Below are 25,474 nucleotides of genomic sequence, written 5' to 3' on the forward strand. Positions count from 1 at the left end.
GGGGTAGTCTTTATTAAGGTCTCCTCTCTTAATATAGTCTATGTATTCCTATAGGACTTTATCGGTGGGTCTATAGTCCCTCCTAAGATATAGCTAGATTCCTTTGTATTATTCCTTATTGGCTTTATTACCCTAGTGGGTAAGGAAGTTAAATCCTTTTATAGCTATATATTTAATATATTTATACGTAGCTAGGACTTATTATCTATGTCATAGGTATATTTCTTTATAATATAGGGTTACTTCTGCGTTAGGGCAGCTTCCTTCTAGTTCTTCTTATTATTTCGTCATAGTCCTCTATATAGCGATAATAACCTATTATTCTAGGCTAATAGCTCTTTCTTTTATGGGGTAAAAGCATAGCGTAGCGATACCTATTTTATTAAACTATTAATTAACTTTATACTAATAGGTTTTATAGGCTAGGTAGGGTCTATTATTTAATTGCCGTAGTGGGACTAGAAAATAGTTGTTTTGCCGTTTATCTATAATATATATACTATAGCGGTGGTCCTTATATAAGACCTATGAGATCTCTTTATATTAAGGGTATATTAATATAGTGCGGGGGTTATCTTATATATTAATTCGCAATTCTAGTTATTAGGGGTTTATAATAGTTTCTTTGTGATATGCCCTAATATAGATATCTTCCGCGTCGTCTATGTTTTATCATTCTCTAGCGAGGTAGATATATTATGCGTCTAGGTTGGTTTAGTATTATAGGCCCATAGCTTCTTTAACTTAGATTTTATAGTTATCTTCTTAGAGTGATATATATTTATCCCGTCTATGCTATTGAATTTGGCTAAGGTTAAATTCTAGTTATGCTCTTATTCCTAAGGAGTATTAGTCCCGATTAATAGGTTCATAGTGCCTATTGGGTCAGGTTATAGCGATAGTTTTTTAGCCCTTCATAGGGGTCTTTGCCTTGCCGTTAAGTTCTAGCAGTGGGCTCTATGCGTCGGAATTAGTTAAGTTTAATTATTAAGCCTTTAGGATCTTTAGTGGCTCATATAGTTATTCTTTTATTATATTATTAATCACATAGTTGCTTTTTACTTCTTTCTCTATTAGGTAAGCGGCTAAGTGGGGCATTATAACTTCTCCTAGCTAGAGTCTGGTTTTATTATATCCTTTCCGTGCTATTCCTAGGGTTCTAATAACGGTGCGAATAGCCATTTATGGGCTCCTATCTTAGTTAGTTATATTTAGTTACTTCCTACCTTCTAGAAGTCACTAGGGGTTCTTTAGCTTATAGCGTCCTTCCTAGATGTCCTTTTGCTTCTTCTTGCATTTATTAGCCTTATAGCCTTTCTTATAGTAGTAATAGCATTTAATATTCTTCGCGCTTTATTAGGTGGCTCTTAGTTTTATTAGTCCTAGATTAATACTATATAAAGTTCTTCCTCGCGGTTATCGCTAGTTCCCGCGGAGGTTTCCTTATTGATGATATTAGTTAGGAAAATAGGGGTTAAAATTAGCCCCTCTTAGTTTATTTCTTTCTATCGTCTTTTTCTTACGTCTTTTATATTATTATTCGTTGATCTTAATAGCTATTATAATATACTCATTGAGGTTATCAGGTCGGTCCGCCTTATATAGCTCGTCCTTGACTTCTGACTTTAATCCTCTATAAAACACTTCTATGAGGGATTTATTATTAAACTCCGTTTTCGAGGCTAGTTATCTAAATAAAGCTATGTATGTGGCGTATAACTTAGTCTAGGTGAGGGTAAATAGTTATGCGGCCGCTTATCGCTCTTTATTTATGAGTCTAAACGCATCCTTTAGGGCGGCTTCAAAATTATCCTAATCTACGTAGATATTAATGGTATCTTAGTCTTAGTCGGCTTCTTTATATAAGAGGAAGTCCCTAAGGATAGGTTCTATCCAGGCGGCTGCGGTGCCTTCCATAAGTTATCCCGCGAATAAGGCCCTGGCCTTAGAGCTCGCAAGCTTGGTTAGGAATAGTTTAAAGTATCCCTTACAGCGGGTCAGGAATAGAATAATATCCCTCGCGTCTCCATTAAAGGGTACTAGCTTTAGTGGTTTAATTACTTCTCTAATGTCCCGTGTAGGCATAGGGTTAACCACCGGTGGTGGCGGTGGTAATGGCGTAGCCTATTATTACTGCATCTATCCCCTGAGTTGATTAATCATGGCGCAGAGCTAATAGATCTCAGTGACCATTTCCGCGGTGCTAGGGGGCGTATTATATATAGGTAGCTGGCCTTAGCTATTGCCTAGGGTGCTAGGGGTATTATTATTAGATATATTTGCGATAGTATAGTATTGCTTAGGGTGACGCTAGTAATCCACTAAATAAGAGCTATTAATATATAATAATTATATAAGTCCTAAGGGAATAAACCGGTTATGCTGGTTTATATTAGCAGTAAATTAGGTCGCGTACTCTAAGGGTAAGTATATAAGTTACGTCTAGTAATATACTTAAGGGTATTAAGTATAACTAAGTTATATTAATAGCTGAGGTAGCTAGTATATAAGAAAGTGCAATAAGCGTATTTTATATACTTAGGTCGTTCCCTATGTGATTACTATATCTAATACTAAAGTCATAGTAATCGCGAGAGTGATCACTGGTGACTACGGGGTGATTACTATGATCGCTTATGGTATTGTAAGTGATTATATTCTGATTAGTGGTTCCCTAGTGGGGTCCCTCTTGTTTACGTAATGAATGTTTTGTCAGGTCATGATAGAAATTAAAAAGGCTATTAAAATTTAAGATATAATTTAAAATAAATAAAATTTTAATATTAAGTTTATTATATAAGCTATTATTTTATATATTTTTTAAAAAAAATCTTATAAGACTTCTTATAAGGTAGTATATAAAAAAGCATATTTATATTATATATTTAGCTATTTCTCTACAAAAGGCTTTTTTTAAAAAAATAAAAAAATTATATTAAGATTCTTTAAGAAATTAGGTTTATATAAATGCTCTTTTTAAGTATACAGCTATTTTATAAAAAAAGTTAATCTATCTAGGGTAAGTGGAATTTTAGTAATACAGTATGCTGTCACGCATGCTTGTTTGTCACGCAAGCTATATATATATGTTACTTATTAAATAAAGTGCAAATACTAAGAAATTTCAAAGTGGCTAACTTGCTTGACTGGCCAACTTGCTATGCATATACGTTAGTTATTTCTTTTATACTATAAAGCTAGGGGGGAAATCCTCGTGAATCTAGATTAAGAATAAAGTAAATAAGGATCTCTTTCTCTAGATCTGATAGCTTGCGTGAATTCGTGGTGGTATCACGTCGAGATTAAATGCCATTTCATCGCCGACGTAGCCTTAGCTCAGAGACCTAGTAGGTCTTTATAGCCTTTCGGACGCTTAGATTTGGATTATTTTAAAGGGCCTAAAGGGCAAGAAGGGTTCTAGCCTCAATATTCGACTGTGATGTATTTTATGGTTGGGAATCAATTGATCAAATGAAAAGTTAGATATAAGAGGGAAAAGTGCGTCGCTCGCTTGACTGCGTCGCTCGCTTATCATATACGTTAGTAGTAATAAGAATTTATGATAAATTAGTATAATACTGGTAATAAGTGATGAAGAATCGAATTTTATATAACACTCGGCAGACCCCGGCCAAGGACATGCTTGTAGGCCAAGTACGGAACATAGCAAGTCCATATTCCTCGATGAAGATGGTGCTATCTCCATGCCTGAAGCATTAGTCCCTTGTGTTTTTGGCTGCCGCCGGCCTGGTGATCTTGATAGCGCGAAGACCCCGACCCGTCTCAAGAAAGTCAAGGCCGTTGACTCCTGGTCCAAAGGAGAGAAGAGCTCTATCTATGAGATGGTCCACCTCGTCTTCCCAAAGCAAGAAGCCACATCGGTTCCCAGACTTGCGACAATTGACCGAGCGTTCAACTTGGTCTCCATTGCCAACACCGCCATCACCAAGGCCGAACCCGCTGTCTTTGGTTCGAGTTTGCCTGGAGCCGAGGTCAAACTCCTTCACCAAGCCTCCGCCTCCATGGCAGAGCCCGCTAGAACTTCCAAGATTGGAGCGAGCCTCACCAAGGAGTAGCTGTTGAAGCTCTAGCAGTCAACGCCAAACGTGCCTTGCAACGAGACGTGTCTCAAGGGCAATCTCTGGCTTCTCTCGCGACGGATGCCTTCACACCCATTCGACGCATCAGCTTCCTTGGCCGACACTGTGAGAGTTTGCAAAGGGCAATCCTCGACCGGGTTCACGACAAAGACAGGGCAGTCTTCATGGATGTTCTCAGCAAGGTTCCCCTTGGCATCCTGCCGATCGTTGTTTTGCTGGTTCCGGTAAAACTGGCTTGATGGCTACAGCGATCCTGCTTGCGATGAGTGTAGGGCCTGTCATTGTCTGCACACCGACCCACGCTGCTGTCAGCAATATTGCCGCGCATGTGAACAAGCTTGCTTCCCTCGCCTATGGGAAAGTCAAAGAGCCAATGCCGGTTGTAGTCCGTGGATTCTCGTGGAAGGTCGATGAGCTACATGGCAAGGCCTACACCCTCGAGGGAGGACCGGTTGATGCAGCTCATGACAACTGGGAACATCCACTGTCTATGGTAGACCGGATGCAGAGAGTCTTGCGCCCGGAGAATCTCAAGTCGGGCATTGTCAAGCCGGCGTTGTACAAGCTGGCCAAGGACGTGGAGAAGGATACCAAGATCATGAATCTCAAGGACACCCCCCACAACCGAAAGGGGTGGAATGTTGCCCACAGCCAGGCCTTCAGAGACCTTGCGACCCTGATTTTGGAGGTTGCCGGTGTCGTGTGTTGCACTACGCACGCATCTGCCAAGGACATTCTTGAAGACTGGGCACGGGACAAGGCACAGCCCACGTTCCTTGATGAAGCCGGTGCCATCTCGATGCCTGAAGCGTTGGTCCCTTGGTTCGACAGGATACCTCTTGTTCTTGCTAGGGATGTTCGACAACTGCCGCCTTGCGTGATGACCCTTGAACAGAAGAGCTGGACAATCGGCCCCCTCAACTTCTTCGACAAACATCAAGAGATCTCGGTTCTGGAGCGCATAATGCGCATGCAATGGCCGTGATAGAGCTCGCAGCGCCAGAACCGCATCGTCAATGGGGGGGTTCGATCTGGCAAGGGAGATCTTCTACCTGGAGCTTGGCGACAAGTTTGAATACGGCGACCAATGCGCCGCTAGCAAACGACCTGGTGCTTCTCAACTCGAAAGCTGGGTACGTCGGCGGTTCCATGAGACCAAGCCCTCTCCAACGGGAAATATCTGGTCCGTCTTCATCAACTGCCTTCACACGGCAGCGAAGGCCATCGACACTTCGCGTGTCAACTGCGGGCAGGCCGAGATAGCGTTGACGCTGATGGAAACGCTGATCAAAGCCCATGGGACCAAGTTTGTGGTGGTTTCGCCCTACAGGGCTACCAAGGCCTACCTCGAGGGGCTTATCCGGCAGCGACTGGATAAGAGCACCAAGGACTCTGCCCTCTATAAGGGCCTTTCCGATGTCCAGGGTAGCACCGCCGACTCCTTCCAGGGCAAGGAAGGAGGTGTGGCAATCTTCTTGACTACGGTCACCCAGGAGTCCGGCCCGGGATTCGCCAAAGATGCTCAGCGATTCAATGTTGGTGTAACCCGCCATGTTGACTTTCTGTCTGTGGTTGGTGATATCACTACGATGGGCCCCGTCGAAGAGAACTAGGAAGAGCTCATGGTGTCTGAGCAGGGAGGACGGGTGCTGGAAAGTTGCAAGAAGATGAAAGGTTAAGATATGCACTGCTGATAATTACACTTCTTCATCGTAAGTATAGAAAGGGAGTGATACTGATGTTGAGACGAGAGACGCCAACGGTCAGACGCCTCTGTGGTGGGTCACGACAAAAGGTACAGTAATGAGGAGATTGCCGGCTTGTTGGTTGAGAGTACGAACTCTAAACGGACATCGCCAACAACCAGGGACCCACGCATGTGGAACACATTAGGAGGACGAATTGCCTTTTCGAGATGCGAGACGCGGCTTTTCAGGATGCCTTGCACTCTTGCAATGGGCCGAAAGGAACAGGTTCCTGATCTCATGTCGATACATGCCGACAACCAAGTCTAGACTCTCTGGCTGACCAATTGGTTATTCGGCGACTTTTTTCCCTTCACGTCATGTTCGCCAAGGATGCTGTTCTGAGTGTCCCCAGTTTCAGCCGGCGCATGGACCGCTTCCTCGAGAGCTACCAAACGCTATTCAAAGACCCTTGGTGTCAAGATGTCCCGGAGACGATGCTTCAGGCATGGGGACAGCTAGACGCGTCGGGAGTTTCACCCGATTTGATCCAAGCCCACCAGTTACGTCTGAGTTCCCAATAAAGATCCCTGAGTCTCGGGGTCCAAGCACAGGTTGACTTTATCCTGTTTGTGGCTTCTCTAAGCGAGAGACTTGCCTACCACGATCATGAACTTGAAAAGTTGGTCGCGCCAAAGGGGCGCTAGCAAAGCCACACAGTCAAAGCAGAGCAGGGGTGAGCGAGTCAGGCAAGAAGGGACCCTGGGGACCTCTGGCTGTGGGCACTCAGTGGTGGGGAATTACTCGACGTTTACGGGGTAAACCCCGCATCAACAAAAGCTGAACTGACGAACCCTGGCGGAGGAGCCAATATCGGACTCGGACCCCTTCTATACTAGCTAGTTCCAGTGCTTGAGACTGGCAAGGCCGAGACTGCCGGCAATTCAGGATGAACTCCGGATTATGTGTCACCTCCCACTCAGGGGCACCCTTATGTGCATATGGTCTGGCTTGATGGCGCCATGTCCACGTGGATGCAGCTGAAGTGACAGACGCCAACGGTTCTTCAATCGGCAACAGGATCCGCACTGACTCTCTCCCCTGACAGATGGCGTTTTCTGTGACAAACCATCCTCCGGAACCGCAACCCTAGCCTAAGCGACCCTGACCTAACGGGCTTTACCAAACCGTCTTTGGGTCGGCCGAGGTGGTTAGGAACGGTTTATCAGCAGCCAATTTCCAGGTGACATGTTCAGGCCACGTGTGGGAGGGGGATATAATTGCAGCACAAGCCTTCTCTGTTGGCCTGGGTGGTGACACCCGTATCTTGAACCACCACCTCACGATGGCGTTGACGTCCGATCTCGCCTTTGATATCACCGTTACAACGATCTGCGGATCGCTGATCCTACTCCGATGCGCATACCGAGCTTTTCGTCGATGCAAAGTCCACCAAACTTGCCACAGGACATGGCACGAAGATGATGTCTGGATGGCCTTCTCGCTTCTCCCCCTCATTGCCAGAACGACCTGTATCTGCGTATCCTTTACCCTCAACCCGACTCACAGTCGGGACTTTCCGACTAAGGCCGAGGCTGCTTCGCAAGGAACGAGTGTCGAGGACATGCAAAATGCTCGGGCCACGTCGCTTCAGTTACTAATTCCCTCGCGTCTCTGCTACGCCCTCTTGTATGGTCTCGTTGGAACATGGTCCTTTGGTTGATGCTAACAGTCGTAGTTTGTGGTGCCTGAAGCTTAGTCTCCTCTCCTTCTACTCCCGATTCGTCAGCAGCAAGGCTGTGATCAGAGCTTTCTGGTGGTGCATCGTCCTTAGCTACATTGCAGTGCTTATCACCACCCTACTCGAGTGTCGGCCCATGTCTTTGTAGGATACATGACGGATGCTCATTGAGTACACTGCTAATATTGCTAGGATGTGGGAGCTTGGCCCCAAGAGTTCACGTATGTCCCATGCCAGCACCCTTCATCTACCGCTCTTGCGACGTGGCAAAGTTAACAATATGCAGAACCTGCTTGCTCTAGAGCCTTTGCTAACTTGATCACGATGGGCGTCTTCAACATCGTCTCTGATATCGCACTTATCATCCTGCCTTTTCCAACGTTGCGAACTGTGCAACTGGATCTGAAAACGTTATTTCGCTCCAAAGTCTCACGCTTCCTCTGCTAACGACATCTTAGTAAACTCCAACTTGGATTCCTGTTCAGTCTTGGTGGCGTAGTAATTGTGATCACGACACTGCGTCTGCCTCTCATCTTGAACCAATCGTTATCGCAGAAGTCTCGATCAATTGTGCGACAACCTCCCCGTCTCCTGAAAGGCTTGGCTGTTAATTTGACTACAGTGGGCTGCTGTTGAAATTCTTTGCGCTTGCATAGTTGCCAACACATCCTTTTTCTACGCCCTTCTTCGAGATCTCCAGCGGCGACACGATACTCAAACTTCGGCAACAAGAAGTCAAATAGGCCACTTCTACCTCCAGAGCCTAGATTCAAGCAAGAGACCCTATGAGAACACCGCATCCAAGGCTACTGGCAGTGATGGCGAGCTGATAGAGGGTCGGCAGGGGATGGCATGTTGATGATGAAGCGAGACTGCTGACCAGAAAGAGTAAAAGCTCTATAGGGTGTCTACTCTGTCGATAATACACTAAATAATAATTCGTGGTTAATGATAACTTATTCAAGCCGAACAGGACTTATTATATCGGTAATGCTGTTTAAACTTAGCACTTCTATGTAACAACTTTGCTCGCTGCAAGCTCTTCTACACTGTAGCTAGTTGTCGCTGTGCTTCTGTTTCCACCCAGACACCATCCAACGGCCTTAGCATAGTCAAACCCAACCTTCACCAGGATCTAACCCTGCCAGTATTGCGCATGAGATCAAAAACATCAGACTCCTTCGCATCAATGCGCTGGGGTCATTCCCTTCGGCACGGCTGCTCCTCCAACACCTCATACCTTCTAGTTCAAACTGACGTGGAACTGTGTTGAATAGCAGCTCGATCTAATTGGTCAGAGTAACCCCACTTTAGGGGCGACGCGCTTTTCAACTGACGCGTTTGGTGATGCCCTCCTTCATAACATCCAGGCTCTTTCAACTACGGGCTTTCATGGTTCAAGGCTACATAAGGCGCCCTGCATAGTATCAAAACTATCTGTTACTCATTTTCTCCCCCCTCAATTCTTAACAGACCAGAGAAAAAGCCATGGACTCTAATCAAGTCTCGTTCTTACATCTTCCACAAGAGCTCGCTGAACACATTCTTGACCATTTACCACTCGAGTCCATTCAAAGCCTCAGGCTAGTAAACAGGAATGTGCGTGCATTGGCCTCTGGACCACGATTCCATGGCTTCTTCACGCGTCAGACGACAAATCTTACGCCCTCGAGCCTATCTTCTATCGAAGCTCTCTGCAGGCATAAGTTACTAGGCCGTCATGTCCGCCATGTGCGAGTCATGGTCGAGACGCTTGCGATTGCCTCAAACGAGCACGCGCAGGCTACTGGGTTATATTACCCACCTGAGTCTACCCTTAGGAACCGACATGGTGATTGCGTGGTCACGCAGTTGGATGGTCCAATGCAGTGCACTGAGCTGCAGCTAAAGAAACTAGAATGCAACCTTGAGTGGATGAAATCTCACGGCAACTCATATGACATTCCAGTGTCAGCGGAGGACGAGATTGTCAATCGACTTGCGTCGGTCTTCAAATGGCAGCAAGACTCCTCACTGGAGACCATAGAGCTGGATGCCCGCTTCGTGGACGGGCCGGGTCTATTCTCGGGACCTGCTGCCCGCCACATTGAACACTCAGACCGGCTGCGGCTTTGGGCTTGGGCCTCGCGGGTTTACCGCTTGACAATGGCAGCCTTGTGCCAAAGCGGCGTCAAAACTCGCAATTTGCACATATTCAGCAACACGACAGGTTGCAGTGTTCCGTCTTACGATATAACGGTCGGACTACCAGAGCTGCTCAGTGTCGGTCTTGCTGGATCACTAGGTTTGCTCAAATGCGTATCTTTGAGTTTCTCCACCCGGATGGACCACGGCTGGGAGCAGTTAGAAAAGGTCTATGGCCAGAAGGCTGGCAGTCGAGAGAGACGCCGGCAGCGACTGCAATGGCAACAGATCTGGGACGAGCTTGAATGGCAGGAGATGCACGGTGTTGCAACAGACGATGAAGAAGACACTGATGACAGTGATTGGGGCTCAGATCCGGAGTACGATTCTGGTATTCCTGTCGAGAAAGGGTCGGAGATACGAGGCCGCTATGGGGACACTATGCCTCAAGTCCTCTGCCGAGACAACTTTCCCGGAATCGCCCTTATTCTACGACACATGCCCAACATTGAAACCTTGGACCTGCACATGTACCAGACTCTCGAGTATGAGTCCTACGATGGAGGTTGCAGACTGAACAAATACAGCGCAGTCTTCAAGCACATCGCCGAACTAGGTTTCCATTTCCCTCTACTGAAGACTCTGGTCCTTCGTGGTCTTTGCATCGATCCCAGTAACTTGCTCGTTTTCATGGAGCGTCACCCCAAACTCGAGAACCTCGAATTGCGCAGTGTTACACTTAGCGCCTCAACAAGGCAGACATCATGGATGACATGGAATAGTGTCTTGAGCAGCCTATGCTGCGACGCGGTCCGTCAGGGTAGTGCGCTTTCCAGGGTCTTCTGCTCGAACCTCTACGCTACACCGTTCTGGCTAAGGGATCCTTTGCACTATCAGGTGAACTTGCTGCGGCGAAATGAGATGCCAAAAGAAGAATGGATTGAGAGATGGTGGGTAAGGAGACGAAAGCTGGCACAGGGAAGACGATTTGGATCACTCATGCTCTCCACTAGAGAGGTCCTCAGGGATGAGTTTGAGCTTGACAACGTGTTCGGGGAGGTTGCAGAGGTGCCAGAAAGCGATGCCCAGAAGAACGTCAATACTGGCAACTTCCCCTCCAAGCAGATGACAGCGTGGCAGGAAAACTACTATGGAAAAACGTATGGTTAATAGTGGGTGGTTTGGCTGAGGAGTCACTGTTCCTAAGTCGTCCAAAGAACAGCGAAAGCTCAAGTAGACTTGGTAGCTTTGACTGACCCTCCAGACATAGGAACAACACAGTTGTTGATTGCAGAGGTGCAATTGGCAATGCCAGATCTCGCCACAAGAAGACTACGTGACCACATGCCTACTCGTTGGTTGAGATAATTACGTGTTGTCATGAGCTATGAAGGCGGAAAAACTCTATCCAAGCAACCAAGCTTCCCCCCTCCAATGGATCGTGAGTTGCCTTGGAATTGTATACATATCAAATTTTGCTTGCGCCACTACTGGATTATACAATCACATCACTGCCTATCGAGACTTTACTGCAACATCTTCGTGGCTACGATTGTTATAAGAGAAACTGTCCAAGTACTGGCACACTACTTGAGTTAACTAGAGTGCCGAGTGGGCAAGCAGCGAAACGAAATTGCTCCTTGACATAACCTTCACCAGCAAGAGAACTGTCTCACACAGCTCAATGGGACACGGAATTTAGAAAGTGTGAAGGTAGTCGCCGATGAAGTTATTGCCCAGCTTGCTGACGGCATCCGCAATCTCTCCAGCACCGAACTGCCTCGCAAGGATCTTAGCCCACTCGGCAGCTTGACCCTGGATAGTTGTAATCATGAAGCGGTGCTATCAGTGTTAGTAAGGTTTCCGGGTTATGATGCACAGAAGAGCTGCTTACCTGGTATGGTTTGTTATCCTTGTCATGGAGGGCTACCCAGCGGCCGTCGCCATTCTTGTTCTTCTGACCGTACTGGAAACGGTCACTGATGCTGACAATCCAGGAGTCTGGGTAGTGCATCAGCCAACGTGCCTTCACCAAGGGATTTACCAAGCTGTGCACTTACTGCCCTCCCTCCTAGCGATCTTGCCAATGTAGTCATTGCTACCTTCTTCCTTGTAGAAACGGTCCTGGACGAAAAGAAGGACGTCGGCGTTGCCCTTGGACTGGTTCTGGGCTCGGACGACATAGTAGCGGGCAGTGCGGGTGCGGAAAGACTGAGACCACTGAATGTCCAGGGTCGCGAGCTCAGATTCTGCACTATAGGCAGGGATGATGAGAACATCGCCTTTAGTGGGGTAAGACATTGTGAAGACTTGGATGATGAGAGAAGTGTTGAAGTAAGATGAGCTTGACAGTGGGTTAAGGACTAGATGGGTTTGTTGTTGGGAAAGATTTATGCTGAAGATGGGGAGGTTTATATACACTGATTTTCCAAGTGCTTCACTTTTACTGAGCAATAAAAACGCATATCTTTCAATCAGCTCTGCAGTTGATGAACGCAAACACGCATGCTACCAATACTGGAAGTCCTTTGGCTGAACAACTCCACCACCACATTGCGCAAGATCATGATGAGCCCCTCATGCTTGGAATGGGATTGCCCAGCTCGCCACCTCTATACGAGGTATCCACCGATCATGGTCTAGACTTCACAAGTTTCAAGCCCTCTCATCTGCCGAGAAACGGCCTGTGATGTGGCTTGGCGCCTCGAAATGCCATGCCCGCCGTGTGGCTAGCTGGCGTGCTGGCCCGTCACAGCACGGGTGTCTCTGGAATGCAGGCGCTTACCCCACGCACGACTCAAGCTTGTTTTGGGTTGGGCACCTGGTAACGGGTAACCGCTGTGGCTGGCTGATGATTTTCATGGCGGGCTCCCTCAAACTAAATCTGGTTAGAAGGGATAGTTCCATGTGGATGAATTGGATGTCTTGACTAGCATTAAAATAGACAAATAGACCAGGACTCCTTCTGAGGCGGCAGCCTGGTCGTCATTGTTGCAAGCCGTCGATATGTGACTATGCATGATATCGGACATTGGCAGGGTTCATTGCGAGTCTAACTATTGACATCTCAACGCCATGCATCAAGTATACACAACTTGAAGGGCACGCGTTGATATGGCGTGCTGAACATCCCTGATGACATGTTCTGACTCAATTAAACATCTGACTACCACATACTTTACTAGACTGCTTCTATTCGTTTATTTGGATCATGGTCATGGAACATGTCCCTTCACGAGTATGCTGATAACAAGCCATGAATGGAGGTCCCTATTCTGTTTGTGAGAAAGTGGCCACACTATCGAAGGAGAGGTCGGTGTGCCGTTCTTGCTAGTCGCCTCGAGAGGAGACCATGATACCTGAGAATAACAATGGTGTGTTTGAGAGGCCGAGCCCATGGCATGAATATCCAATGCGGTAGCTAAATCTAATAGAGTTGCATGTCTCCCATCTCGCAGGTGACATGGCTGAGAGCGCACAGATCTCTTCGTGCCGCCGCTATCCTCTTTTACTACGGCTGAGGTCTATTTCGAGAGACAGAAGCTTCATAGTATCCTATAGGAGAGACTTTGGAACAGAGAGTAGTGTGTGGCTTGCTGATCTAGACCACAAACCGTCCCGCCCGCCCCATTTAGCCATCGCGTATATTGGTGTAGGCCACCCTTGCAGATGATGGTTTCGATCGGTTGAAACACTCTGTAGGATTTGATGAATCTCGTACGATCATCGAAAATCATTCACATACCAGTCTACCATGTAGCGGGCACAGATCAGAGCGCAGACCAAAGGACGGATGGGCATGTAAAGGCTACGCTGCTAAGCCCAGAACCCGTCTCCAAGCCCAGAACTTCATGAGAAAATCTTCGATAATTGCGACAAGACAGGTCAAAGTTACTTTTATTGGCATCAACCTGACGTCTCGGGGATGATTGAGGCGGCTCGAGCCCGGAGGAGATCACCCGAGAAGGAAACATCGCAGAGCTCCCCCTTCTCAAAGCATGGCGAACCAACCTACGAGGCGTCTAGAGGCAAATAGTGGCTACCTGACTCTATCTGGACAGTTAGGGGGTAATCAATTGATCGGTTGGGACGAGATAGAGAGAGGGTCGTTTTCCAAGTATAAGAGATCTGGCGTTTGCTGGTTTGGCTGATCATCCCAACCCGACAACATCATCTCTCATCTTCTTCACTACAGCTTAAAAAATAGAATATTTACAATCTTTGAAACATCTTAAAGCCTGGAGATATGGCTTCTGCAACGTTTGCAAACGTCTCCAGCCGACCAGCTGCCTGGACCCTTGGCCAGCCGAGCTCGGCTCTGCCAGTCGAGGCTGTCGTTGATTCGACTACATTCACCTCAACTGAGTCCAACTCTACTGGATTTACCTCGAGTGGATTCACCTCAGCTGGGTTCCAGAAACTGTCCAGCTCTTTCACCGACAAAGATGGACTCTCCAGCGTCGACTCAACTCTTCTCCAAGACGCTGGCATGATTCGCTGTAAGTGGCAGCTACATAGAGGCAAAGGACCTGGACTGATGTAATGTTTCTTAGCTATCGTCAAGATCGAATCGCGCTTCGAAAATACACAGACCGGTCACTCCATCTGGAAGATCGGCACAGGCTGGCTCATCCGTCCCGACCTCATCGTCACCGGCGGTGATGTTGTGTACGATGCCGAGTACCAGCTGGGCGCCGCCACGCAGGTCAAGTGTTTCATCGGCTACCATGCCAGTAGCTCCTCGGAGATCCAGCCACGCTATGGCCAACGCGTCGTGACCTCCTCCGAGTGGATTGATGGCTCGGAGAAGCGATCGCGAGACATTGCCTTTATCCAAGTCGCCGAGCCCTTTGCGATCAAGGGCTGCAATTGCAAGGCGCTTGAACAAGTCAGACTTCCAGAGCCTGAGGTTGTCCCAAAGGCTCCTTCTATTCAAGGTTTGTGATGTCAGAGCCTGAAAAGCCAATTGATTCTGACGATATCTTTCTACCAGAAGAGCCTGTCGTATCCGAGTCCAAAGAGAATGCTACCACAACCACGGAATACTACTCGGGCTCCAGTGGTGCTTGCGGCGAGACTGATGTCCCTGTCCCCCAAGTCGAGCAGCCCAAGCCACAGCCCGAGGTCACCCAACCTGAGGTCACCCAACCCGAGGTCATCCAACCCCAGGAACCAGAGCTCAAGATCCCGTCTGTGTCGGTCCATGGGAAGACAGATGTCGATGGATTCGTCAACGTGCCCTCCCCGGCCGCTGACACCACCTCGGATCCATTCTACGAGGTTCTCAAGACGGTAGCTCAGATCGATGCGAAGACTCTTGATATTGAGTCTCCTATTGTCGACGAAATTGGCCAGTTCCTCAGCGTCAGTGCCGGATCTTTGCTCCGCTACGTGGTGGGTGCCGAGCCAATCTCTACCGGCGAGAAAACAAGGCTTCCCGGTGTCTCAGAGAGGGCCCTGCTTGCCGAGGCGTCTCTGCAGGCTGTCCTGGCAATCGAGCAGTCCTCGGAGTTGAATGAGATTGTCGATCACATGCGACAGACCTGGTCTGCCAATGCGCCTGAGGTTGACCAAGCTGCCACCCTCATCGTGCCATATCTCAAGGAGCGTGCCCAGCACATTACCGAATACCACTTGGAGGATGCCAATGAGCAAGCTGTGGGGTCCAAGAAACTCAAGCGTCGGCCCTTGGCCATTAGGCTCTCGGCAGGAAGCGAGGGGTCCAAGGACTTTGCGAAGGGTCTCTTTTCGCCAACCATCCCCCTTGCTGGCCGAGAGCAAGTCTTTTCCTCCCTGGGCCCGGTTCTGAGAGATGCGATCCTCGCTGTTGAAACACTGGTCTCTGAGACCGGCAAGGCCGCCATCAACGAACGTGTTCCGAAGCTGTTGGAGAAGTCGCGTGCCGTCAACTCAACTCAATCCGATCTGGAGGCCACCCGTATTCTGATTCAACGCGCCATCATGGCCGATGCCGCCTACCAAGCCATTGCAAGCCTTTCCGAGCAGAAGCTGCAGGCTCTCCAGCTGCTTCCACTCGGTTCTACTGCTATTGAACACGAGTCCATCTTTGACTTTATCAAGAGAGTCATCCAGAAGACTGGACCCGTGGCCTTGCATCCCACCAAGCAGGCTGTCAAGAAATTCATCCCACTGCTTATCGACGCCCCATCCAAGCAGCCGGAGCCTGCTTCCAGCGTTACTACCAAGACTACTGTGCATCGGCTTGCCCTTCGAGATGTCCTCCGCGAGGATAAAGCTTCTTCCAATGTGGGAGTCTCTTAAAGAAACGTCGTACTTCTTCGGTTTGGGGACACAATTGATGACAGGCTTACTCTTGTTGAGGGACGTGCTTGCTATGACGGCTTGATTGAACGATGCAGTGCTTATTGTCGGGTGAAGAAAACAGATAACAGAAAAAAAGTGTAAAAAGAAATCTCACAAAAAGTTGGAAGTGGGTAATTGGGAGGCAAATAGGGGGCCCTTGACGATCGATCAACTTTGGTTCCGGCCACATCCGGAAATTTTCCTTTGTAAATGAAGAATCTCGTGTCTTTTGTTTATGTAATGCTAGGTTGAGTTCTGCCATTTATCAATAATAAAAAAACCAGAGTTGCAACTGAACCATTGTCGGATTTTGGACATGAGGCTTGGCTTCCTATCACAAGTGCACTATACTGCCGTTAGGTGCTTAAATTGCCCATGACTATTCAAGAAAAATGTACACCATTTACATTGCCTATATATGCCTGAATATGCGAATCTCAAGTAGACGAAAGTCGGGCACTAAGTATGTCTTCCTTCATCCCATTCTCTAGTTCATTGATCAGCTCGGATGCTACCTTTGCCTCCGGGCCCGTTCTTCCAGTGTCAACCTCCTCAGCGAAACTGACTCTCCCCTTCCACCATTCAAGCCAGCTCTCAGCTCTCGCTCCATCTGGAGCTTGAAAGAGCCCGACACTGATGTCAACGACATCATCGGCAGACTTCTCATGCCAGAAAATGGTGGCGCCGCATGTTCCACAAAACTCGCGCCTCACGTTCGGTGATGACGAATAGCCCGTCAGGATGCCAGAGGGCAGAGTCGCAAAATCCAACGGGACGATGGATTCTGCCCCGTCCATGTCGGGAACATGAAAAAAGATATTAATCCTGGGAACAAAGGCCCATGTTTGAATCTCAAACCCAGAGATGAGGCGACATGATCGACAGGCACACGTTCCGGCGAGATATTTGCTGCCGTTATCTTGAATCCACCACTTCTCATCATTAGGGTTCTGCTTTACTTGTTCATCCGTAGTTTTGTACGGGAACATGAGGTCGGTAAAGTCGCGGCGTGGCACACGGCTGTCACCGTCGGGACGAGTGATGTAAAACCTGACGTTGCCACAAGAGCACGAAGCTTCGAGGGAGTCGCTATCAGGCTTGATCGGCTGAGGATTGGGTATTTTGGCCTCTATCCCCTCGAAATGACCATCTAAACTCTTCATCCAAACGGAAAGTCCGCCATCCTTGGTGTCGGACACATATTGGTGTGATGTAAATCGCCCTAGACTTGAACTTTGCCCCGAAAGACAAGTGACGGCGCCTGTCACGGCTCCCCAATCAAGGCCCTCTTCCTCGATTTGGACAGCTCGAAAAAGATGGCAGCCGCATGTCGCGCAAAAGTAGCGTGTAGATGTTCCAGTGGGATGATAGGCCTTCAAGGAAGGAGAAAGATCAGGGGCGAAGATGGGATAGTACGAGGTGCATAACACCCCCGAAGTGTGTCGGCATGTATCGCAATGGCAAAGAGATAGTGGAATGTCCAAGCCATCTTCAGCCTTTAGATCGACTTGTTGCGAAACAGCACCGCAAAGGCAGCTCACTTGTAAGATTGTGGCATGCATCGAATCATAAAGTGCAGCCTGCAGGCTCTTACAAGTACGTATGCGATGGGGATTTGCAGAGTATGCTGGGATCTGTAAGAAACGTAGGATAGCCACATAAGAGAACTTGGTAGACTTAAATCGGGTTTAAAATGCTTAATATCGGCATTCATTAACCCGTAGCGATTTTGAGATTCGTTTCTCCTCCCACAGGCGATACCTCGGGTAACGTCACCCTTGGAATTTCGGGGAATATCGCTTGAGTCGTTTCGTACCCTTGTTGTGGCAGGCGATGATTGGAAGGGCTCCGAAATGCCCCGAAGCTTCACACCTCCAGGCAACGTTCGATCCCCAATGATCAACTTCCGGACTTAGCAGTTACCTAACTCCGGACCACTTTTATGATTGGGTGATAGAGAAGCTCAGGTAGTGACAGAGAAGCCTCTCAGTGGACGACACACCCATCGTAGTTAGCTCTGTAGAAATTGATCCTTGTCTGGTGGTTAAGTGACATTCTCCGACAAGCGTGTTCATCCTCAGTCCGTCCAATCCTATCTTCAAACCAGCTTGGCATCATAACCATATGACCGAATATCCTCCCACACAATGGAGGTATTATTGGGCTTTGATGCTGTCATATATTGATAGTTGTATCTTTGCTGTTACGGCTGGCGGTGTCTTGTAGACTCGTCATTGGAGACAACAAAATAATGGGGTTACCATACGTGATATCAAAAGCTCTGCCACTCATATTCTCACTCCCAGCTGCCAACATGTCACCAATGCGAGCTTCAACGTCCCAGATGCAAGCCCCGGGTTGGCCTGATCTCGAAAAAGGAACCCTCCTTTTACTCTTAGGGCCGATAATACACCAGTCATCAGACTTAATGTATGTGTCCGAAATTGGTTGACGGGTGACAGACACGACCTCATTCGTCACACTAGTTGTCAGGCCAGTGGTGCGCCCATACTTGGCAACTATGATCGCCGGCTCGCCCAGTGATTTAGACTCGTATTCAGGAGGGAGTTTCTTCATCTCGGTTTCTGAAATGGTACCTCTGAGCTGCAGATTGTTTCTGGTTGAGTGAACCCAGAGCTTCACGCGAGACTCGAATCTGTCCGCCTTCGCAGCAGCTGTTATTGCCTCGACATCTCCTGGGGGACGGCGACACGATTTTCAAGCGTATGTAGTGGAACATGGTACTTATTGGCATGGAGCTCAATTAGTGCCCAGCCACGCAGTCGCTCGACACCTACTGCATAGGTGCCATTGACTTCATTGCTCAGCTTGGGAGAGAAAAGGACATGACAAAAGATGCGACTAGTGTGATCTTCAACGGACGCCAAGGTCTGCTTGGCTTGGTCAAGGGGGGCAACCTTGCCATCTAAGACGCTCATCTCCTTTCTTTTCTCGTCATCGGGGATGGCCATGTTTACCAGGAGCGTTTTTGAGCACTCTAGATTGCTCTTCTGGCTGGTGATCAATGCCATCATATTCCTATGGGTACCATCGCCATGTTGAATCATTGTTAATCGAGAGGCAGGGTCCGATTCGTCATAGAGGTAGTCCTCGTTTGGTTGATGCTTATCCAATGCCACTTGCCAACAGGTCAAAGCCAAAATCTTGCCGGTGCCTCTCTCACAAAGGTAAAGGCACTTGGTGCCTTCGTGGCTGGGCTGATCTGGGCGCGCGATAGGGACCTCAAGACCAGTAGAGAAAAGGTGATTGATCTCGACCGGGTAAATGACGCCTCCCGAGTGTAGCCGCTGGGCGCGCAGGGAGGCAGCTGGTGGAGAGGCCAGGCGAACAAGAGCTGCTTCCTTCATCTCAACTGGGACATCTCTAATCCCGTGCCGCTGTAGGATCCGGTGGCATCGTGCCACTCCAGCATAGGCCCGGTCCCAGGACGTGGAATCTTCTCTCACCGAAGTAAGGAGCGTGGCAGGATGATCGAAGTGCTGTCCGGTTCTCTGGTTGCTCCTTTCGTAACCGACGCGCAAGATATCGATAACAGTCCAGTCAGTACTGCTGAGAGCTCCCATGATGTCCCTCCATCCACTTTGCTGTGATTATATGACAACTCACGGGATCCAAGGTCTTGCCAATTGGCCACCCATTAAACTGAATCTTCCATAGATCCAAACTCGATCGAGTAGGTAGTTTGCTGACGCGTAGTCTAAGCCCTCTCAAATATGGTGACTTTAAATGACTTAAATATGTAAAAAAATAATGCTGAGATTATATAACAGCATATCATAAAGATGTAAAACATTCTACAGATCTTTTATAACTAAGTAAATAATTTAATTTAATTTTATGACTATTCTTACCTAGCAAAGGACGTGTGTCTGTTTTTGTTTTTGCCTTTGGTAAGGTCAGCTTCCTCTAGCCACTCTACCGCCGAGGTTATTTCAAATAGGACCTGAAGGTAAGCCACTTTATAGTGTTTTTCGGCATTGGGCTTTGATGCCCTTCTGAATTGATAACTGTGTCTTAAGCTGTTGTGGCTGGTGGACTCTTGCCATCATTGCAGATAATAACAATAAAGAGAGGCCAATAGATCTCACGAAGGCGTGTCGTTCAGCCATTGGCATTTCCTGTTCATTAGCCACCAGAGACGAGGCATTGTGTTTCCCAATCACCGTTAAAGGCGTAAGAGGTTAGCGGTATGTGCGTGGCCAAAACTGACAAGCTTAGTGTGTCATAGTGAGTGTGGTCTGGTAGGTAGGTAATTCAAAGTATCATGGCAAGCAAGTGACATGGTAGGGATTAGAGATGGAGAAGCTTACTGCGCCGCGCCCCACACGGCCGATGGCCCGGAAGCATCGGCAGACTGACGGTATGGTGATTACTGTATTAGGTTGTGGTTGACGGAGATGATATTCTTCACGACTAATCGACCGGCATCTTGACGCTGGGGATAGAGACGGGTGAGATCACCGTGCTGACCAGCAAAGGAATCATGGATGAGGGATTGTTCCGGTTGCCTGAAGATTGACTTGAGCTATGGAGGCGGGTTGGTTCGCTACCTACGGAGGCTTCTTGAAAACACATACAAGACAAGAACATATGCTGTCGAGACGTGGCAAGCGAGAGCTAGATCATCACGAAGCCATCCAACATAATTCGGTTACCAATCGAGAAGAATTGCAAATGTACTTGCGCGCCACCCTAGACGACAATATTCCTAATCAGCGTAGATCCAGTCGAACCTGCCTGGACATAAAACAGAGAGGATGGGGGTGGGAGCAATCTGGGAATTTGATGTCCGACGATTGTCATGGTACGTCATTTACCACTCACGACGTCGTTACATGTTCAAGGCCAAAATCATTGTAGCCCGCCTTCTTGGCGAAGCGGGCACCGTTAAATATTGAATTCGCTATCTAGCCAATAGTTGCCTTTGATTCAAGGAGGAAACAAAGCAGTTGACTTTACTGTCGGATCTAGGGTAGGCAAGGCCAGGAGGCCTTAACGTGTGAGAACAAGGAGAGTGTTACCAAGAGAGATTTTCCCCAACATTTACAAGAGGCAATATTGGGGCAACTCATTTTGGTGCTTTTGCTGGCTGGGTAGCGAGATATTGTGGGAATCAGTCATTTCACCGCGAAGAGGAGTTGCCAGTGCGGCGTAGCACAGGTAGCCCTGGTCACATTTCTATTACTAGATAGATGGAGTGGTACTTTTGGCCAGTGAGAGCCCCATTGTCTCCATCACCTGATAGGTGCGGAGAAAATACTACGATTGAATCCTTCCACGTGAATACAAAGCGAACTTTGTTGGGTCCTGCAGGACGAACGATACAGGGCTGCTGTTGACGGGTAGACGGGTCCAGCCGAGGGCGAAAACGGACACGGAAGCTCGGAAGGCAGGCCATTGACCAACCAGACACAGCTTCATCCTTGCATGATCCTTTGCCAAGCCCCAGCCATGCGGCTAAATGCTCTCACACAGACCTGGTCTGCATTTCCTGCCTTAAATGTTACATTTCCGTGCCGCCGACTTACATGGAAAACATGATTCAGTCCGGAAGGAGGAGGTCAACCATATGTGCCTTGTCTATACGATATCTATGCGGCTTAGCGCTAATCCTCCTTCGTTAATGAGCTTCCAAATGTTGGAGGCTAAGTTCAAGAGAGTGGAGGCGATGCATTTAGGGGGGGCTGCCCACTTAGGAGTGGCCTGTTTGGCTGGGGCCTACTCTGTAGGTGACTGAGAAATAGAGCAATTGATGTCACACGTTATCGTCGCACAGTTGATGAATGGAGCATGAACTCTCACACCGCATCTAAGCGCCTTTGCTCTTCAGTCACTGTGGGCCAGCTAGAAATCACAAAGCCCCTGTATTGGATAGCGAGAGCGTGCTTAAAAGTTCGCCTACAAGTTCGCCAACAGCCTCCGTAATCACGCCGGGTAGGTAGCATCGAAACCCTACTGCTAGGATACTGTTGACTATCGTCCGCGAGAAGAACTCTTTTGTGCGACGTGGAAGACTTATTCCACATGTCGATTGTCTGTGCCTGCTAGAGATATAAAACCTCTTGCCACCTGCCTCTATTTTTTCATATTCCAAGGCCAACAAGAGTCATCAGCCCTCAAGTTCAACTGATCGGCCTTGCCTTGTACATCTCTCATACTTCATTATTGCCCACTCCTCTGCTCGTCAAGCCTTTACCATGGTTTCCATCAAGAATACTGTTCTCCTGGCCATGGCTGCCTCCGTTCAGGCCTCTCCCCTCGCTGCCACCTCCTCTACCTCTACCGCCGCCGTTCCTACGGTGACTTACATTCCCGATGAAGCCGATATTTGGACCCCTCCTACCCTCCCTGAAGGTGCTATCGACATCAGCAACAACAGGACTTGGGTCAACGAGATCAAGAAACAACATGGATTGGACACAGGCGATGACAGAATCTCTACTCCCGACGAAGCGACCATCATGTCCGGCCCCTGTAATCAGGGCACATGCCCCGACTACGACAAGGCTTTCGACATGATGTATACCTGGAGCCAGCAGGAGACGGTGTCCCCTGGAGGCGCTCCTCCCAACGTCATTGTCTGGCAGGACTTTCAAATCCGCGTTAACGACTGCGGCCAGTGCTACATACACAGAACTGGTGGTACTGGTGGCGGATGTTATGACTTCACTGCCTGTAATCGCGCACAATCCATCTGTGTTGACCCTGGCAGGCACCGGGCCCACCGTATCTGGAAGGATAACGGACATAAGACGTGCTACCAAATGGACCAGGTTTCTTTGGGAGACTGCGGTATCATTAAGGAGCGGTCAATTCATCGCCCTGTCTATGAGGTCGCATGTAACTGGTGAGATAGAAGACAGGATAGCAGTTGGCTTGGAGAGTGAGAGAAATAGGCCCTGAGCGGTGCAGGGGGACTTTTTTTTTGTACATAGAGAACAGCTAGAGGCTTGAGAGAGTCTCAAAGCTACCATCACCTTCATTGGACCTCAGCGAAGGAAAGTAGACTCCTTGGAGCTGCTTCTTTGCGATGGTCCCCTTATTGAGAATGATTGGTTGCCCTGATTATTTTCGGTTGTTGCCTAGTGAGTGAGAACTACTGAACCCGTTTAACAACCCCCCAGAGTCATTTATAAGACGACGCACTCTCGAATCCAAGCTCTATGTGTGCGAGCGTGTTTGATTATTAAAGAAGGGGGGGGGGGAGACTTCTGTAAGTAGGTAGCTGTAACGCCAAGGTTTTCTGCTTTAAACGGTTGCCATATTCTATTCTCATGAAAAGAAAAATAAGCGTTATATTTCAAGACTCGCTCCCCTTATTACACCAAAGATCTATAACAACCGTATTTTCATTTCTCTTTTATATGCACTGTCGCTGATAAGAAAGCCTCTTCGAGCTTAGTCCTGCACGTGCTTCTCACACGTGACTAAAGTGATCCCGATTACTTTTCTTCAGTGGTTCTAAACTCCTACACCAATTTCCCCTCAACCAAAGAACACTATCATTCGTGCCAAGTGATGGAGTTCGGACAAGGCAAACGTATATCGTAAGATTACCTCATCTTGACACGACGCCCAAGCTAAGTGATACCAAGCTGCAAGAGATGCCAGTTCCGCAAGGCAAGATCATCAACTTGCAACCTCAAGTTCTCAAGAGACTGACCAGCTTCTAGCTTCGCTGCTCACGCACGGAACCGTGTGATAAATGCCTGCAGGCACATCAAGTATGCGAATATCGCGATGATGATCGCAAACGCAAACCAGCTTCCCGCCAGTATGTCAGCAGCTTGGAAAACCGCATTGCCTCCCTCGAGAGCCTGCTGATGCGTATAAAGCAAGCCTCGGCAGATGAGAGGGAGAGACTGCTTGAGAATGTGTCATTTGACCAATGGCTCGATGCGCATTCTACTGAGGCCCAAAGACCCGAGGCCTCAAGCGCGACCCTGGCGAAATCAGTTCAACCATTTGGACTTCAGGCCGGCCCTCAGGGCCTCCTCATTTACCATGGTCCCACCAGTATCTATCGCATCCGCACTGGAGGCCCTGCCTTGTCGCCTAGTGACATGACTTCACCTGACGGCCAGTTCGACCATGTCGCTCAGCACTTTGGCATTGGCCTCGAAGATGAAGTCATCATGGCTGCCCTTCACCAATTCTTCCGCTGGCAATATCCACACTTCATGTTCATATACCGTGAAGCCTTTCTAAGAGATCATTTTGGGCAGCGAACCAAGTCAAAGTATTGGTCTCTCCCACTATTGATGGCTATTTGTGCTTTGGGGGCTGTAATGTTGCCAGACCGTACACAATCACAGATGAGCGAGCAGTTTTATGCAGCAGCCGAGAGCATCATCATTGTCTCAGGCCTGACGCACCCTTCCATCACCGCTGTTCAAGTCTTCCTATGCCTTGCCTTCTACCAGATTGGGAAAGGCGAACTTTCCAAGGGCTGGGAGCTTTCAGGTACATCGCTATCGAACATATCTAATACTTTAGCTAGTGTTGACCTCTTACCAGGAATCGCGTTCCGCATGGCACAAGACCTTGGCTTTCAGAAAGACCCTCAGCAATGGATTGCCAGCGACGCCTCTCTGGCCACCTCTGAAGATGTCGAGATTCGCCGCAGGATATACTGGGGATGCTACACATCCGACAAGATAATCAGTCTCATTTTGGGCCGACCGGTGCAGCTATACGATGAGGCTGGCGAAGTCGAACACACTGAGAGCTTGCCGTAAGTCTGATATTATTCAAAGTCTTGTAGGATACTTACGGTAGCAGGGACTTCCCAGACATGGCGCCGTGGCTACCTGCTGGTGTTGATATCTCCCGGATGCTCGAGCCAGGCTCTTTTGGTAGCCGTGAGCGATTGATCACAAGCTTCAGTGAGCACATCTTGCTTTCCAAATCAATCGAAAAGATACTCTGTACCCTGTTTTCTCGAAAGTCTGCCGGCAATGGCATAGCCGGTCTCACTCTTACCGACGACCTGGATTTGGAACTTTGCCGTTGGCAGGAGTCGCTGCCGGACTGCATCAAGTGGAACAGATGGGAGCCCCCAACAACTTCGCTTTTGCCAAGTGTTGCAGCTTTATAGTACGTTCATTACATGGTATCCTCGGCCCGAATGCCAAAGCTGATTGGAACACAGCATCCTGTTCAACAGCACAAGAATCGTGCTCCACCTCGACCGAGCCAGTACCAATGCATCTGCCCAGTCCCAGAGTGTCTCGCGCACAGTCTGCACCTCTGCCGCGCAGGATGTAGTATGCCTCGTCAGGCAGTATCGAGCACAGCATGGCCTCGAGCATGCTCCACTCATCTTCATATACGGTATTGTTCAAGCTCACCGCGCAATGAGGGCACTTGACATGACGCCACATGAGGCAACCTATCTTGTGCAGTCGTTAGATGAGTGCTGTGTGGCATGGGGTCTCGCGGTACAGGCTCGGGCACATTTGTACGAGTTGTTCTGAGCT

General features: G+C 48.4%; 8 protein-coding genes across 8 annotated transcripts; 7 read left to right on the top strand and 1 right to left on the bottom strand.

The window, feature by feature from the left end:
* Positions 1-3,704: 3,704 nt before the first annotated feature.
* LRP88_00017 (uncharacterized protein) lies at positions 3,705-4,076 on the top strand (the record flags this gene model as incomplete). The annotated part of the gene is made up of 1 exon (XM_083236737.1): positions 3,705-4,076. One exon carries the CDS (start codon positions 3,705-3,707, stop codon positions 4,074-4,076), a length of 372 nt encoding a protein of 123 aa, XP_083107451.1.
* Positions 4,077-4,362: 286 nt separating this feature from the next.
* Positions 4,363-5,085, top strand: LRP88_00018 (uncharacterized protein; the record flags this gene model as incomplete). Its single annotated transcript, XM_083236738.1, has 1 exon — positions 4,363-5,085. One exon carries the CDS (start codon positions 4,363-4,365, stop codon positions 5,083-5,085), a length of 723 nt encoding a protein of 240 aa, XP_083107452.1.
* Positions 5,086-5,116: 31 nt separating this feature from the next.
* On the top strand, positions 5,117-5,713 carry LRP88_00019 (uncharacterized protein; the record flags this gene model as incomplete). Its single annotated transcript, XM_083236739.1, has 1 exon — positions 5,117-5,713. The coding sequence occupies one exon, from the start codon at positions 5,117-5,119 to the stop codon at positions 5,711-5,713; it is 597 nt and encodes a 198-aa protein (XP_083107453.1).
* A 4,135-nt stretch (positions 5,714-9,848) lies between these two features.
* On the top strand, positions 9,849-10,820 carry LRP88_00020 (uncharacterized protein; the record flags this gene model as incomplete). Its single annotated transcript, XM_083236740.1, has 1 exon — positions 9,849-10,820. One exon carries the CDS (start codon positions 9,849-9,851, stop codon positions 10,818-10,820), a length of 972 nt encoding a protein of 323 aa, XP_083107454.1.
* A 528-nt stretch (positions 10,821-11,348) lies between these two features.
* LRP88_00021 (uncharacterized protein) lies at positions 11,349-11,951 on the bottom strand (the record flags this gene model as incomplete). The annotated part of the gene is made up of 3 exons (XM_083236741.1): positions 11,349-11,492; positions 11,545-11,651; positions 11,711-11,951. The coding sequence occupies 3 exons, from the start codon at positions 11,949-11,951 to the stop codon at positions 11,349-11,351; spliced, it is 492 nt and encodes a 163-aa protein (XP_083107455.1).
* A 1,945-nt stretch (positions 11,952-13,896) lies between these two features.
* Positions 13,897-15,932, top strand: LRP88_00022 (uncharacterized protein; the record flags this gene model as incomplete). The annotated part of the gene is made up of 3 exons (XM_083236742.1): positions 13,897-14,149; positions 14,204-14,587; positions 14,644-15,932. 3 exons carry the CDS (start codon positions 13,897-13,899, stop codon positions 15,930-15,932), a joined length of 1,926 nt encoding a protein of 641 aa, XP_083107456.1.
* Positions 15,933-22,192: 6,260 nt separating this feature from the next.
* Positions 22,193-22,846, top strand: LRP88_00023 (uncharacterized protein; the record flags this gene model as incomplete). The annotated part of the gene is made up of 1 exon (XM_083236743.1): positions 22,193-22,846. The coding sequence occupies one exon, from the start codon at positions 22,193-22,195 to the stop codon at positions 22,844-22,846; it is 654 nt and encodes a 217-aa protein (XP_083107457.1).
* A 972-nt stretch (positions 22,847-23,818) lies between these two features.
* LRP88_00024 (fungal specific transcription factor domain-containing protein) lies at positions 23,819-25,471 on the top strand (the record flags this gene model as incomplete). Its single annotated transcript, XM_083236744.1, has 4 exons — positions 23,819-24,458; positions 24,513-24,729; positions 24,777-25,091; positions 25,147-25,471. 4 exons carry the CDS (start codon positions 23,819-23,821, stop codon positions 25,469-25,471), a joined length of 1,497 nt encoding a protein of 498 aa, XP_083107458.1.
* Positions 25,472-25,474: the final 3 nt, after the last annotated feature.

This window comes from Fusarium phalaenopsidis, assembly GCF_050370095.1.
Source record: "Fusarium phalaenopsidis strain FUZ10S chromosome Unknown contig_32270, whole genome shotgun sequence".
Taxonomy (NCBI): domain Eukaryota; kingdom Fungi; phylum Ascomycota; class Sordariomycetes; order Hypocreales; family Nectriaceae; genus Fusarium; species Fusarium phalaenopsidis.